Raw genomic sequence first — 15434 nt, forward strand, 5'->3', positions numbered from 1 at the left:
CATCAAGGTTTCCGCTCATCCCAACTACTCTATTCCAATCAATTGGAATATCTTATAGTTGAGTGAGTATTTTAAGTCAAGGATTAGATGTGCTATTAGTGAAACTATTTATTTAAAATTAAGTTTAGTTATTTAAACTCCAAGATTATATACTCAGTACTGATTTTCCAACATTATGAAACCACTGGGGGATGTGATGTTTGAATCTGGTAGATCTCAGACAAAAAAACAAACATGTCCTCTATCTTGCCTACCGCTATTGAGTAGAGAATGCGATACAACATAGCTAATGGATTCCTACGAAACACTTGACTACTTGTGGGAAGCCAAGCAAAACCCTAAAGAATTTTTTTCAAGACTAAGCATAAAAGAGCATTAGCATCATAACTATTGTTGTTTTATAGTTAAAAAAAAAAGAAATAATAATCCAACCTGAAAACGAGAATTAAGTATAGGTTTGTAATCGATTTGAACAAAATTACCTAATTTAAATGTTACATAACTAGCTTCCGACGCATTCTGTTAAACATTGCAATAATCCTTCAATGTCAACTATTGATGAGAACGACGAGAAAGTGGGACTCACCTTGTTTCCTTGGTTACCAGAACTTCCAATGTCGCTTTCGAATAGCTGACGCCCTATGAACTCTTCAAAACTTGTAATCTTCACCGTCTTTGAAGCAGTAGACGAACAGGAGAAGAGAAGGTTCCGATTCACTCTAACCTTAGAAGAGTTTCCTAGAACCCGTGCTGTGCATACACTCGCCTCCGCAAAAAAAATGTAAGGGTCTGGGTTTGAAATCACTGTCGTACACAGTATAGCTTATTATCCCTTATATATTATTTGAGAAGCATTACAATATTTTTTTGTAGCCACATGTCATTACTAGAATAATTCTTAGAATTCTTAGAAAAATAGGTTGGTCAATTTAAATATATGATAAACTTTTTATTAAACTAACCATAAATACATTATTAATGTGTTTCATTATTTCCATAAATAAAATTACGGAATTACCTAATATGGCTAAAGTATATATGACAATTAATGATTTTGAATAATAAAGATTTGATAAAAATAAGTGTGTCTTATATTATATTTGTTTAATTTTAAACTATTAAAATAAATTAAACAACCATAGTAACCATTTAATAAAAATTAAAAGTTTTCTTTATATATTATATTTTAAATTTTTAAAAACGAGTATAAATTACTAAAACCTTTAAAAGTTTCACATTCAAATTTTGTGATCTATGGTTTAAAATTTTTGTTATGACATGATACAAATAATTAAAAAATCATATAAGTTGAAAGTCTCATTTAATAAGTATTAAAAATAAATAAATATATATATATATATATATCATTTTAAATATATATATATATATATATATATATATATATATATATATATATATATATATATATATATATATATATATATATATATATCATTTTAAATTAAAGTATATGTCATATAAGAAAATACATAAATATCTTAATTTTGAAAGTACTTTGAACAATTTTTATTTGATAAAAAATTTGAAAAAATATTGACAACTTAATTTTTAAAAATATTATAAATTACTTAAACTATTAAATTATATAAAATAATTTATATATATAACATTCATCCCGTGCAAAACGCGGATCTTAACCTAGTGATAAGTAAAGTGGCATCTGTCGACCATGAATGAATAAAAAAGATAAAACCTAAATATTAGAATGAAAATTATTTATATGATGAAAGAAAAACAATATTTTTGGTTCACAGAGAAAACAATTACTTGTAGAATATATCACATGTATATTCTATAAAAATATATTAAATATATGTAATGAATGCTTAACTTATATCACTTTTGGAACTTGGAAGTGGTAAATCCCATTCCCACACACCATTTTATGCCTATCACGTCGAAACATTATAACACTATATATTGTATGCCGTGCATACACGTTCATATCACAAGTTGTCGTCATGTCAACCCTAAACCCTAATTAATTAGAAAGTTACCCTTTATTGTCAACGCCATTAGCCTATATAAAACCCCATGAAACTAGTTTTCAAAAATTCACTTGCTTTTTCTCCAATCCAACATATAATTAAAGCAAGCAAAAATAAAATGGCTTTCTCACGCCTTTCATTTGCTGCTTCTCTCGTTCTCTTCTCATCTCTAATCATATCCTCAGTTGCTTATTACGGTGACGAAGCAAACCCCGAGAACGGAAAATTAATTCCGGTCGCCGTTGAAGGTGTCATCATGTGCAAGTCCGGTGATAAATCTTACCCAATTCAAGGTAATCTATTACTTGCCAAAACGAACTGCTCTTATTACCCCTAACACATTTACCCGGATCTGAAGAACGGTTTGGTTTGAGTTTGGATACCATGAAAGAGTGGATCATGTACTCCTAAAACTGGAAAATAATAATCAAATCAAAGCGAATGGACCCGAATATCAAAATCTACCAAAAATATTTAATTCTAAAATATTTGAATATCCTAAAAATTCTCTTTATAAACCAAATTATAACTCTGAATTATTTAAATATTTAAACTTATCCAAATTATCTAATATTTTTATTTGAAGAATTTGATTTGCTCGATATTCAACATAAAAAACCCCAAATTATCTAAAAATTAGAACCAAATTAGATCCAAAACTTTTTTTGGCTATTAGTTGTTTCCTAACTTACTAATTACTCAAACCAAACAAAAAAACCAAATAACCAAACTGAAACTGAACTGAATTTCATAAATACCAGAACGGTTCCTAAATTTTTAGAACCGAAAAACTAAAACAAAAATACCGAACTGAAACTGATCACCTATTTTTTGAAACTCAACCTAAAGTTGAATACCTAGGTTAGTTCTAATGGTAGAAGACAATTGGAGTACAATAAGGCGGGATCCTTCACAAATATAGTTCCTCCGCCTTATGATTAGGATTCTAACAGAAAAAAATTGTGTTATATTGGTTGTGGGCTCAGGGAAAAGTCTGAGCCAGATGTATACTTGCTACGACATATATACTCTTTAACTGAATGGCACTAATCATTTGTGTACGTCAGGTGCGACGGCAAGAGTTACATGTGTGAAGACAGACGTATATGGGGAAGAGATTGTTCCAGTCTCAATGATGAGCAGCAAAACTGATGCTAAAGGTTACTTCTTTGCCACTTTATTTCCTTCACAGCTTCGTGAAGGAAGGATGGTGACTAAGTGCAAAGTTTTCCTTCACAAATCTCCAATCGCTGGTTGCAATTTCCCGACCGATGTGAACAAAGGTGTGAAAGGACAGTCACTAAGCAAGTACCGTATTCTTGAAGACAAGAGTTTCAAGCTTTACTGGGCTGGTCCTTTCTTCTTCACCTCTGAACCTACATACTACTAAATTGATGAACATGATGTTTTCAGAATCTTAAATTGATGAACATGATGTTTTCAGAATCTTTTGTTTTCTTTGTTTATAATTGATTTATCATTTTGTGAAATACATTCATTTATCTCTGTGCAAGTTATAATGTTTTACAGACTATCTACATTATTACATTTGTATGTTCATCCTACTGTCTGGTCATTTTTCTCTGTGCAAGTATAACACTAGTGCTTAATTATAGATATTTTTCAACACATGCAATAATTTTTCAATATCATCTTTGATATTAAATTTGTTTCACGTAAAAAAAATAAGACCGATAATTAGTTTTACCAGCACGTTAATATTAAAAATATTTAATTGGTTTTACCAGCACATTCATATAGATTTCATTGGTTTGGTTTTTTTACAATAAACGGCTATTATATTATTCAAACTTGAAGTCAAACTTGAGGTGGTTTGTGTACATTAGTTTGATTTATTTAACTGTTTTAGATAGTTTTTATGTTTTTTTTTCTGTGAATGACTTATGTAATAAACCAATTAAAATATATTTTTCTTTATTTTCATTGTATAAGGTAGATGGGAAAGCAAAATTCATAACTTGATTAATTTCGTTGTTTTTTTTTGTTGCCAACAGTTTTTTTTTAACATAAACTAGATTTTTGTTGCCAACAGTTCCATTGGTTATATACTTATATCATCAAAAAATAAGAAAATATGCATATTTATATATATGTATTCCAGTATACAAGTGCATTCAAAATTTACCAAATACAAGTATTTCAAACATTGTTCATTTAATTTAACCAACACATAAATGAAGCCAGTTATGAAAAAAAATACAACAAACAAACCAATTTAAAAAATTTATCGGCAACAAGTTTTGAATTTATGGAGTTAAAATAGTGTTGATGAGAAGAGCATCTTTGCAAAGCTTCAAGAAATTAGTGTTCCTACGAGCAAGCTCAGCGTCATTACCAGCACGTTCGCTCAAAGCGTCTTCACAAGCCTCTCCGTCAGTAATAGCCGTATTGAGCCAAATGTCAACGTCAATATACGCATTCGCGAGCAAAGCAGCAAGAGAATCGTCTAACTGCGCAACTGCATCTAAGTAGTTCTTAGAACAATCGTCGAGCGTGTCTTCCAACGCCGGCTCGAGGTTTCTTTGTTTCAGCTTCGATTTGATGTACAAAGACGTGTCTGAAGCGTTTGTAGACGCGACACTTAACGCGATAACGCCAAGTTTTGGAGCGGTTGCGGTGTCAGCCTCGGGACGTGAGGTTAGGCTCGAAATACAAAACGCTTTGTCTTCAGATTTCTCGCAGAGTTTTTCTGCTAAGGCTTTGCCTGTCTCTGTGAATGTTGGTGGTGGAGCTTTTCCGGCGTTGACCACCGTGACGACGATGCAGAGGAAAAGGAGAAAGATCCTTCCGGCCATTTTTATTTTTTGTTTGTTTCTTTTTTCTCTTTTCTCAAAATTTTACCAAGAAGAATCAAATTGTTAACAAGGTTATTTAAAGAGATTATTAAAGAAAATGTATTTTGGGTCATTCTATTTTTAAGGTTTATTTTGGCTTCCTCTAGTCTATTTTTGGGTTATTTAGAAATAAAGTCAATGCAGATTCCTAAGGTCAAAAAAAAAAAGAAAAATATCGTAAGGCCAATGATAATCATGGGACAATGATGGACTTGTACGGATACAGTTTAGCTTTTATATTGTCTTAGCATTGTTCTTAGTGTTCTTACTTGTTATTTTAGGTTTCCTAGGATTGTGTAGGTTTGTGCACACATACGATCCAAATAAACTAAACTTTGCATTTTTTTTGTGTAATAGTAATATTAAACTTTTGAAAGATACGAATACATAGATAACTGATTTAGAAGTATCTTCAAACTATACAAATTCAGAAAAGAAAAACAAAAACATTGACAATAAAATGGATACAGAACACTTAGAGCATCCTTATCAACAAGTTTTCTCAACTTAATATCTCAACTTCATAATATTAATATTTTAATACTTCATCCGATTCATTTTAAATGTCGTTTAGGTTTGTGCACACAGATTAATGAAATAATTAATTTTTTATATATTTTCTATATAAAAACACAATTCTCTATACACCTTACCATATTTCAACCAATAAAAAAATAAAGTACTGAATAAAATTAATAAATCTTGTATTGAAAGTTGAAAACGATACTTACTTTGTAACGAAATTTTTTATTTATAACGACACTTAATATGAAACGGAGGGAGTATAAATTAGCGGTTTGATTAAAATTTATTATCTAAAACAAATTCAAAACATTTATGTGCCAACACATGGCTAAAAAAAAGTTCTCAAGAATATCTAAAAAATACACTTTTAGATATTTTTCTCTTTTCTCTCCTAGTTATTCAATTTTTCTTTGTAATTAGTTAGATACTCATTAAGCATTTCCCATTAGAGGTGTTCTTAGGTACCAAAGGATTAAAACCGAACTCCTAGTCCAATTCAAACGACCAATCAATTCCAAAGAACCTCAGGCACCATCAAATTTTGCATTTTCTTTCATTTAATTCTTTTTTTTTTTTTATTTGGGTATGTGTGTGTTAAGCAAGAAGCACAAATGGATACGATCAACTTGTGCAACTGAAAACGGGCCTATAGCGGGTTTGATATAAAGGCCCAAATAGAAACGAGCGGTTTATGCGAAAACTAGAGAGAATGTCATTTATAAAGCTATCGTCTTCCACAACGACTAGCTTTCCTTCGAGAACGGAGAAGAGGCGAAAGAAATGGTGTCGCTGAAGCTCCAGAAGCGGCTCTCAGCCTCAGAGCTCAAGTGCGGCAAGGGCAAAGTATGGCTCGACCCAAACGAAGGCAACGACATCGCCATGGCCAATTCGCGTACGTTCTTCTTCATGCTTCTTCTACTTCTGCGATTGAAGCTTGTTGATGTAGCTTTGCAGCTTATTCCGTTGAGTGAATGATGAATTTGAGCTCGAATTCACCATGTTCTTCCTTTGATTTCCGAGCTTGGGTCCCTGATTGTTTATGGCTTTTGCGATTTGATGATTGATGTTAGTTCAACATGTTATCGTTTGATGATTGAGTTGGGATTCAATATGTTCTTTCTTGATTTCATGAGCTAGGGGTACTGTTTGATGATTGATTGTTAAGATACTGTGTTGTTATCTATGAATAGGCCAAAACATAAGGAAGCTATTGAATGATGGATTTATCATCAGGAAGCCAACGAAGATCCACTCACGCTCCAGGGCACGCCGTATGAAGATCGCCAAGATGAAGGGACGCCACTCCGGTTACGGTAAGAGGAAGGGTACCAGGGAGGCGAGGCTACCGACTAAGGTGTTGTGGATGAGGAGGATGAGAGTGTTGAGGCGTCTTTTGAAGAAGTACCGCGAGTCAAAGAAGATTGACAAGCACATGTATCACGACATGTACATGAAGGTGAAGGGAAACGTCTTCAAGAACAAGCGTGTGTTGATGGAGAGTATTCATAAGTCGAAGGCTGAGAAGGCGAGAGAGAAGACTCTGTCTGATCAGTTTGAGGCTAAGAGGGCTAAGAACAAGGCTAGTAGAGAGAGGAAGCATGCTAGGAGAGAAGAAAGACTTGCCAAGGTGAGCTCTTGCGCTTGTGTTTTATGATATATATGGTTTGGTGAATTTATTGATTTATTTCGTTGATATATGGTTTTAGGGTCCTGGAGGAGATGTACCTGCCGCTGCACCACCTGTCTAGACAGCAGAGTAAGTATTGTGATCTTTTCATGATAATTGACTAAGCTGTTATTGTATTGTGGTGAGGTTCTAAACTCTTGCATTGGGTTGTTTGTTCTTGCAGGGTCTCAGCCAAAAGGTCTAGGTCTAAGAAGTGAGAAGAAGAAGATTTTGTTCGTTAGTGTCTTTTCTTTAGCAGATAATTTTGCATATGGTTTTTGTGATTCGGCTTAGACAGAACACTTTATTTGTGACAAGTATGAGAACCTTAGTCAGCAGTTCGCTGTGTTTTAGTCTTCAAATACTTTTTATTCCATATCATCTCAGCAATATGCCCTTTACGACTTACCTGGTTCATAGGCGAATTATAAGAGAAATTATTATTAGTTTAATCTAAACACAGTTCTTTCTGCTCAAACATGTGTGTGTTTCTGCCCTGACGATTCCGTTTGATCCTTAAACCGAGTTCCAAGAGGTCATGGACCAGTGTTACAACCGATTTGTGTAGTTCGGGTGAGGAAGAAGATAGCAATTCTCTTTTGTTTGAACCCAAGAACAAAAGAGACCATCAACTTGGTACTACCGATGCATTCAAGCCCTATAAAGCCGAAGAAGCCTCGCCTTGATGAAACCAAAACCATGAGAATAGAAGACTCGGTGAAGGCTTATTTTAAGCCTCACCAAACATGGATTAGGAGCTGTATACTCGAGGCCAAAACTTAGAAGCTTGAAAGATTAAAAAAAAGCTAATTGGCTTATATTACAAATACACTAAGCAGGTTAACTTTTACTACGAGTTTCATATAGAAATAGTAATGACATTTTTCTTTGAAATAGTAATGACATTTTTTTGTGATAATTGGCTAAAACAAATGATAATTAGAGTGTTTCTCTTTGAAATAGTAATGACATTTTTTTGATGGTATCGATAACACACCAGACCGAAAAGAAAAGATAACAAGCTCGTCTTTTGTTATAACAAACTTTTAACAGTGTATCAGGCAAATCAAAAAGATCGATAGTGAAACAACTTTGAAAATTCTTATAATTTTAATTATCTACAAACAAAATAGTTGCAATCATATAAATAAATAATAAGCATCATCCTTCAAAATTGAAAAAAAAAGATCCTTAAATCCTTATGCTTATTCTCTGTATTTTCTATAAGAGATTTGCCTCTGCAGCTTGATCTGCTCATAGAACTTAGCAATGAACTCCTCAGCTCTCACATCAACCCCTTTCTCTTCTTCTTCTTCCTCATCATCCTTATCCGTACGATCACACTCTTCCACACTAGGCTCATCGTAACCGTACGATATAACCTCATCGGAGTAATCTTGACCGTCCATACCAAACTCATAATCAAATTCTATAGGAGAGGCAATGCAGGGAAGGAGGAACCTCATAGACGTAGGACGATGTATCTTCTTTTTCTTGGCGTTAAACAACGGCGTTTCATCAAAGGAAAGCTCACGTTCTCCGTAACGAGAAAGATAACGGCCACTGTTGTTATGATGAGCTAGGGCTTTGAGATGCTTGGAGAACAAGTTACGTAGCTCGAGCAATGGCCATCTTTTGAAAACTCCACCTTTTCTTGCCCATAGAAGAGCCATCCTCACAAGACTCCATGCTTTATGCTTTATTGCGGCTCTGCTGGTTTTCTTCTTCCATGAATCCGCCATTGATGGTTGATAGATACTCTGCAAAATATTGATTCTTAGTGGTGGTTTGATCTGAGATTTGAGATGGTTTTTTTTTGTTTGATGCGTTTTTTTTTTCTGTAGTGTTGGTTGGTGCTGGTTCTTGAAATGATTGTGTGGGTATATATATACACACAAAAGTGTGCATCTTTTGCTTGCTGTTTGCAATTTGCCCTCTCTCTCCCCAAAAGAAGAAATATATTAATCCTACGTGATTGGCATTTGCCATTTAGTGCAAAAAGACTAAGCTATTTTTGTCTAATTTGTACATTATTAACGTTAGTTATTGTAATTAATTTAAGAAAACTAAGTTTCTACTCAATAGTACTAAAGTTTCTTAAATTGCATGCTTCTAAATCGTCCATTACAACTTTAAAAGTGTTAAAAATTATTTATTATATCTAAAATTCATTTAAATTTAGTGTTTTCTGTAGAAACTTTTAAACAAGGAAAACCTTACAAATAAGTTCAAGTGGGTCACCGCTGTACGCGGACCATATCTTAGCTGTGTTAGCCGTTTTGTTTCATAATTTACGCTTTTTGTTTGTTTTTATTTCTTGTCTGTTATGCTTTTTTATTTACTTCCATCCTCTTTAGTATTTTTGTTGCTTACAACCTAATTATTTTGTTTCCAGTCTTGAAATGTGTACATTTAGATATTGCTTTTAAAATGTAGATGTTTATATTATATGATAATGGTGTGCCATTTGTATTAAATAATCGATCGTTTGATAACTTCTTAAACTTCTTGATGCTGCAAAATAAAGAGTTTATACAAACTATGATTGACTAAGCATTTTTTAAGAAATGAACTGCAATTCTGTTTTTAATAAACTAATCACCGAGTAATTCCAAGTCTATGCGTAGCGACTAAGTTGGACAATGCTTTGATAGTGTTACTAATGAAAATTTCTCTGAAACTTGTGAATGTTTTACTAGAAGAAATAATAAACACGTAAAATGGAACTTTCGTTGTTAATCAAATGAAGTGTAAATGGAAGCAATCAGAGATCTAATTAAGCTTAAGAGAGAAGATATTAGTTTAGTTGTCTGTGCCGTTGAATCATGTTGTTGCGGCTGTCTCTCCTTATTGTAGTTTCTAGTTTCCACGAAACCGTGTTCCATTGCCAGATCATGTAACGTGCTTTCTTTGTCAGATCTCAGAAATATATTGATTCATGTACACATTTTTTTTGTAAAATATTCTCTCTGCTCTAAGATAGATGATGTTTTAAAGAATTTTTGATATTTCAGAATGTATAATATTTTGATATTTTATATTAATTTTAATTTTATTAAAAACTATATGATCAGTGATGTATTTTAATTTTTTTTTTATAATTGACTGGATTAGTTTTGATTTATTTTTAATGTTAATTTTAGAAAAAATATATGCCTTAATTCTTGTATTTTCAATCAAAACATCATACAATTTTAAATTATCATGTTTTCTAAATTTTAGAACAACGATAATGACAATAAAAGGTAACAACAATAATGTTCCCCTGTTGTTGTGATCTTTTTTTTCTGCTACTTGTTCGCTATATCTTCAGTCTAAATCAAAATTGGTAATAATATTAATATTTTGGCCAAAAAATCGACTTTGTTTAGCTTTTATAATACGTACTAATATATTTGAGCTTGAATTTAAATGTTTGGACAGAGAAAAAAAAAGGAAAAAACCATGAAATAGGTGAATCCGTAAATTACCTTTTTTTATCAACAAAATACTTAGATTAAGAAATAGGTTTTAGGATACAAAGGATGATTTACTGATTAAGTAGACCGCTAAACAAAATTTCACGAGCCCATCAGCAAGACCATTTAAGGAGTGAGGAATGTAAATGAAACAAGAAGACCGAAAAGATGAAGACGGTGAGTAAGATAAGTCGTCGATATCGGCGAGAACTCCGAAGAGTTCCGATGATCGTTGGCGAGAAGAAATCGTGTGAACGAGTACTTGAGAGTCTGATTTGACACAGATATGGTGATAATTGAGAGAGGCTGCTTGTAGAAGAGCTTCTCGGATCGCTAGGACTTCGGCCATGGCGAGGAGACGAAATCTTAAACACATGATCCTCTTTGGAGCTCCTGCGAAGAGGGGTGGGTGAAGATCCAGGAAGTTTCGTAAATAATATACTAAAATAAGCAGAGAGTCGTTAACATCCAAATTCAAAAACCAAAACAAGAACAAAACTGTGTGGTACTTTCGTAAATAATACTAAAATAAGGGGCAGTTTTGGATTAATAACAATCTCTTCAGAATACATTACACAGTACACACGCGCGCGCTCTTATATATAAAGTTATAAACTCATAACAAACTCCAAAACCCCATTTTACTTACTCTTCGTCTTCTCGGAATCAAAAAACCCACACCGATCGCTGATTCTTGCGATTTCAATCGATCAAAGGCGACGATGTCTCTCAGACCTGGCGCGAAGATGGAGGCCAGACGGAGCCGGTACAAAGTGGCGGTCGATGCGGAGGAGGGACGGCGGAGGCGAGAGGATCACATGGTTGAGATCAGGAAGAACAAGAGGGAAGAGAATCTGCAGAAGAGGAGACGCGAGGGAATCTCAGCCGCGGCACAAACGGAGCAGGATCTTACTTATGAGAAGAGAGTATGCGTTTGCAATCGATTCGCCTTTTGCTAGGGATCGATTTCGTGGCTTAGTATACTTTGAATTTTGTTCTGGATTTGAAGTTTCTTGCGATGTTGATGATGATGGTGAACGATGATGATGATGTTTCTTGAATTGCTATATGGAAGGAACTTGTTTATCGGACTTGATGATAGTTTTTTTATGATGATGAGATGATGATGATGATGATGATGATGGCGTTTCTTGAATTAGTATAGGGAAGAATCTTGTTTATTATGATGATGATGATTAGTATTGGATTTGAGAATAGTTTTGTATGATGATGATGATGATGATGATGATGATGATGATGATGTTTCTTAAATTGCTATATGGGGAAGAAACTTGTTTATTCTAGATTTGAAGTTTCTTGCGATGATGATGATCTATCTTTGTGATTTTGTTCTAGGAAGAATCTTGATTATCGGATATGGACATAGTTTGTGTATAGCTTATAAGGTCTCTTTGTGATTGCAGTTGATAGAGAATCTACAGGGGATCGTTGCTGGAATATGGTCAGAGGATTGCAACTTACAACTTGAGACGACCACTCTCCTGCGCAAACTTCTTTCAAGGGGTTTGTGACCATTAAGCATTATAACAAGTCATCGTTTTTGGTTAGAGACTTTAGTAGTTATGTTTTTGTTTTCTTCTTGTGTAGAGCATTACCCTCCTATCAATGATGTTATACAATCTGGTGTTGTTCCTCGCGTTGTGTCTTTCCTTTCAAGGGCTGAGTTTCCCAAACTTCAGGTGAAGAGGGGCACTTGCACCGGTTATTGATCTGTACTGTCGACAGTTTGTTAACTTGAATTTGCTTGTGTTTAGTTTGAGGCAGCTTGGATGCTCACCAACATTGCTTCAGGGACATCAGAGAATACGAATGTCATCATTGAAAGTGGTGCTATCCCTATATTCGTCCATCTTCTCAGCTCCCCTAATGAGGACGTCCGCGAACAGGTTTGAACCCTGACTGTCATCATTTTGTTGTCAAAGAAACTCTTTGTTGAGACTTTTTGTTTTTATGTTTTCCTTCTGAAAAACAGGCTGTTTGGGCATTGGGAAACGTTGCTGGAGACTCACCAAAGTGCCGTGATTTTGTCTTAAGTTTCGGTGCCATGTTGCCTCTGCTGTCTCAGTTCAATAAGCATGCAAAGCTTTCAATGCTTAGGAATGCTACATGGACTTTATCAAACTTCTGCAGAGGGAAGCCTCAGCCTTCATTTGAACAGGTTTCCTTCAAGATGAAACCAAGCTTTGTAGTCTTTGTAATATATTTTAACATGTTTCTGTACGGGTTTTTTCCTAGCAGACAAGCCAAGCTTTACCAGTTCTTAAGAGCCTTGTGCAATCAACAGATGAAGAAGTTCTCACTGATGCATGCTGGACTCTGGCACACCTCTCGGATAACACAAATGAAACTATACAGGCGGTTATCGATGCAGGCGTTGTCCCTCGCATCATCCAGCTCTTAGCGTGAGTATATCTGATTGTGCTTTTAAGTTTAATAATGGTTACGTTATCTGAATGCTTTCCTCTTACGGTTCCTCTTGTTAGTCATACGTCGCCGGCAGTGCTGATTCCTGCTCTTCGTACCATTGGAAATCTTGTAACCGGCGATGAAGTACAGACGCAGGTGCATATGTATATACATTTCACAGTTCTATTTTAAAGAGTTTTTTTTTTTGGAAACTTTAAAGTCTTAACTTAATTTTCCAAACAGACGGTTGTGGACCATCAGGTGCTTCCTAGTCTTTTGGTCCTCGTTACAAACACGTACGCGAAGAGTATCAAGAAGGAAGCTTGCTGGACTATCTCAAACATAACAGCTGGGAGTTCAAATCAGATACAAGTGAGTATATGCCTCTTTTAACAACAGAGACTGACTTTTAACTTTTGCGTGTCTGACTTAATTTAAACCTGAACGAACGCGCAGGCAGCGATTGAAGTAGGTGTCATTCAGGTTCTTGTTTGGGTGCTCCAAAACGCAGAGTTCGAAGTGAAAAGGGAAGCTGCTTGGGGAATCTCAAATGCTACTTCTGGTGGCACTCATGATCAAATCAAGTAAAGGAAAAACAAAACTAAAAGCCAAATGTTTCAATCATTTGCTAAAAACATGTCTTTCTTTCTCAGGTTTATGGTGAGCGCAGGGTGTATCAGACCGATATGCGATCTTCTAACCTGCCCGGATCCAAGAATCATAATGGTTTGCTTAGAAGCGTTGGAGAACATTCTAAAGGTTGGAGAAGCAGTGAAGAGCTCGGGTCTGACAGGAGACGAGAACCTCTTCGGTATACTGGTAGAAGACGCAGGAGGACTTGAGAAGATTGAGAATCTTCAGAGCCACGACAACGATGATATATACCAGAAAGCTATGAAAATCCTTGAAGAGTTTTGGACTGAAGACGACGATGAGGAAGGAGGCAACAATGAGATCCTTGATATTACTCCTCCTGATCTATTCAACTTTATCTGAAGGTATGCTAGTTTGAATTTGAGTGTTTAGTTGCTTTGGACTTCTTGAGTTATATTCTTAATTTGATGCTATTGCAGGACGTATCGCAACGGTGTTAACGTGAAGTAGAAGAAATCCTCTCTCTCGTCTTTCTCTCCATGCTCACATCTCGTGGATATGATGGAAACAACATTATTTCATGTTTCTTTTGAAGTTTGTCTGTGTTTTTGGGGGAAGACAAACGATTATGTTGGGTGTTTTTCAATAACGAACGGAAACAAAAAGTTCATCTGATTGATCTGTTATTAGCTTGAATAGGTCTTCGATTCTATTAAGAGCGTGTTTTTGAGTAATGGTCAAACTTTTAGACATATCCAACTTTGTTGGCTTTTGATTTGGTCTTATAAATAGGATAATATCACACACCCAAATGCTGTCTTCACGAGCTACTTAACACAAGCTTGAGTCTACTCATGTTGGTCTACCCGCAGATCCCAGTTTACAACATAAACGAAACCAAGAGCCGCAAAAGCCTTAGACGCTTAAAGCGCCATGGCCACGCTGGATAAGACATTGTTAACTGAAGGCAGAAAATGCTTACTTTTGATTAGCTTTTAGAATATTTTTGTTTTTTAAAAGTCATTTATGCTTCCCTTACTTTCCATTTACCATATGTGAGTTTACGTGCACAATAGATATGATTCGAGCATAAACGATGATAAAAGACAGTTTTCACATGGTTCCAAAGGGTTATAATTTGGTTCTTCGCCCAAGATTCCTTTCTGTGTTCCCCCACACAAGCTGTGAATTTAAAGTGAATCACATTCCAAAGTTGCTATTAATGAGGTATTAAAGAAAATAGGAAGACATCTTTTTAAGGGCCAACAAAGAAAGTAAATTAAAATAAAACTTTTTTTTATAAAATCACAAGATTTTTTGCCAAAAAAAAAATCACAAGATTTTTGTGTTCTCTCTTTAATCCACCTTTGAAAAACTACTATTGGAATCATCTCAGATAAACTGACCTAGATGTGTGTTCAAAAAAAAAAAACTGACCGAGATGTGATAACTTACAAACTTAAGAGTAATTAATTATGAATAGATCGCTCTTGTCCGTTTTGTTATGGACTTGTGGTAAATGATCGGCAACAATTACCAACGACGAGAATGAGACTAATCGTATCACCGTCAAACCTCGTGTAACATTCACTGATTCACAGGTTAGTTAGGTAATTAGAAGATTACATTTATGATAAAACATTCACTGATTCACAGGTTAGTTGTATAAAAGAACTGATCTCAAGCTTTTATCATAGCACACTTTAATAATTCTTCTGGATATGGATCAAAACTTGATCATATGTTCCGTCTTAATCTCATTTCTTGAATGAAAAGAAAATGAGTCTGGTTCCGGTTGAGTTTTGGGCCCCACGAGACAGGAACTGAGTGAGAATCCGAGTCAGGACCCGAGTGATGGTTGTGGAGGCCAGCTTGGTCTGAATTATAATGGGCCTATGTG

General features: G+C 34.7%; 5 protein-coding genes across 7 annotated transcripts; 3 read left to right on the top strand and 2 right to left on the bottom strand.

The window, feature by feature from the left end:
- Positions 1 to 1611: 1611 nt before the first annotated feature.
- LOC125606940 (protein SEED AND ROOT HAIR PROTECTIVE PROTEIN-like) lies at positions 1612 to 3569 on the top strand. The gene is made up of 2 exons (XM_048776108.1): positions 1612 to 2302; positions 3077 to 3569. Exons 1-2 carry the CDS (start codon positions 2056 to 2058, stop codon positions 3397 to 3399), a joined length of 570 nt encoding a protein of 189 aa, XP_048632065.1. The 5' UTR covers positions 1612 to 2055; the 3' UTR covers positions 3400 to 3569.
- A 468-nt stretch (positions 3570 to 4037) lies between these two features.
- LOC106442014 (putative pectinesterase/pectinesterase inhibitor 26) lies at positions 4038 to 4886 on the bottom strand. Its single transcript, XM_013883755.3, has one exon. The coding sequence runs from the start codon at positions 4823 to 4825 to the stop codon at positions 4277 to 4279; it is 549 nt and encodes a 182-aa protein (XP_013739209.1). The 5' UTR covers positions 4826 to 4886; the 3' UTR covers positions 4038 to 4276.
- Positions 4887 to 6101: 1215 nt separating this feature from the next.
- On the top strand, positions 6102 to 7436 carry LOC106438669 (60S ribosomal protein L19-3-like). 2 transcript variants are annotated; one of them, XM_013879915.3, is made up of 4 exons: positions 6102 to 6281; positions 6580 to 7016; positions 7096 to 7145; positions 7240 to 7436. In XM_013879915.3, exons 1-3 carry the CDS (start codon positions 6170 to 6172, stop codon positions 7135 to 7137), a joined length of 591 nt encoding a protein of 196 aa, XP_013735369.1. In that variant the 5' UTR covers positions 6102 to 6169; the 3' UTR covers positions 7138 to 7145; positions 7240 to 7436. The 2 variants fall into 2 exon arrangements, with proteins under 2 accessions (XP_013735369.1, XP_048632066.1); XM_048776109.1 differs by having other exon boundaries at positions 6107 to 6281; positions 7096 to 7436.
- Positions 7437 to 8132: 696 nt separating this feature from the next.
- LOC106443778 lies at positions 8133 to 8990 on the bottom strand. The gene has a single exon (XM_013885332.3). It carries the CDS (start codon positions 8795 to 8797, stop codon positions 8261 to 8263), a length of 537 nt encoding a protein of 178 aa, XP_013740786.2. The 5' UTR covers positions 8798 to 8990; the 3' UTR covers positions 8133 to 8260.
- A 2133-nt stretch (positions 8991 to 11123) lies between these two features.
- On the top strand, positions 11124 to 14209 carry LOC106443777 (importin subunit alpha-3). 2 transcript variants are annotated; one of them, XM_022716189.2, is made up of 11 exons: positions 11124 to 11439; positions 11938 to 12037; positions 12122 to 12213; positions 12289 to 12420; positions 12507 to 12692; positions 12770 to 12936; positions 13018 to 13096; positions 13184 to 13312; positions 13397 to 13524; positions 13594 to 13938; positions 14014 to 14209. In XM_022716189.2, exons 1-10 carry the CDS (start codon positions 11236 to 11238, stop codon positions 13934 to 13936), a joined length of 1560 nt encoding a protein of 519 aa, XP_022571910.2. In that variant the 5' UTR covers positions 11124 to 11235; the 3' UTR covers positions 13937 to 13938; positions 14014 to 14209. The 2 variants fall into 2 exon arrangements, with proteins under 2 accessions (XP_022571910.2, XP_013740785.2); XM_013885331.3 differs by having other exon boundaries at positions 11125 to 11439; positions 12773 to 12936.
- The last annotated feature ends 1225 nt before the right edge of the window (positions 14210 to 15434 follow it).

This window comes from Brassica napus, chromosome A3, assembly GCF_020379485.1.
Source record: "Brassica napus cultivar Da-Ae chromosome A3, Da-Ae, whole genome shotgun sequence".
Taxonomy (NCBI): domain Eukaryota; kingdom Viridiplantae; phylum Streptophyta; class Magnoliopsida; order Brassicales; family Brassicaceae; genus Brassica; species Brassica napus.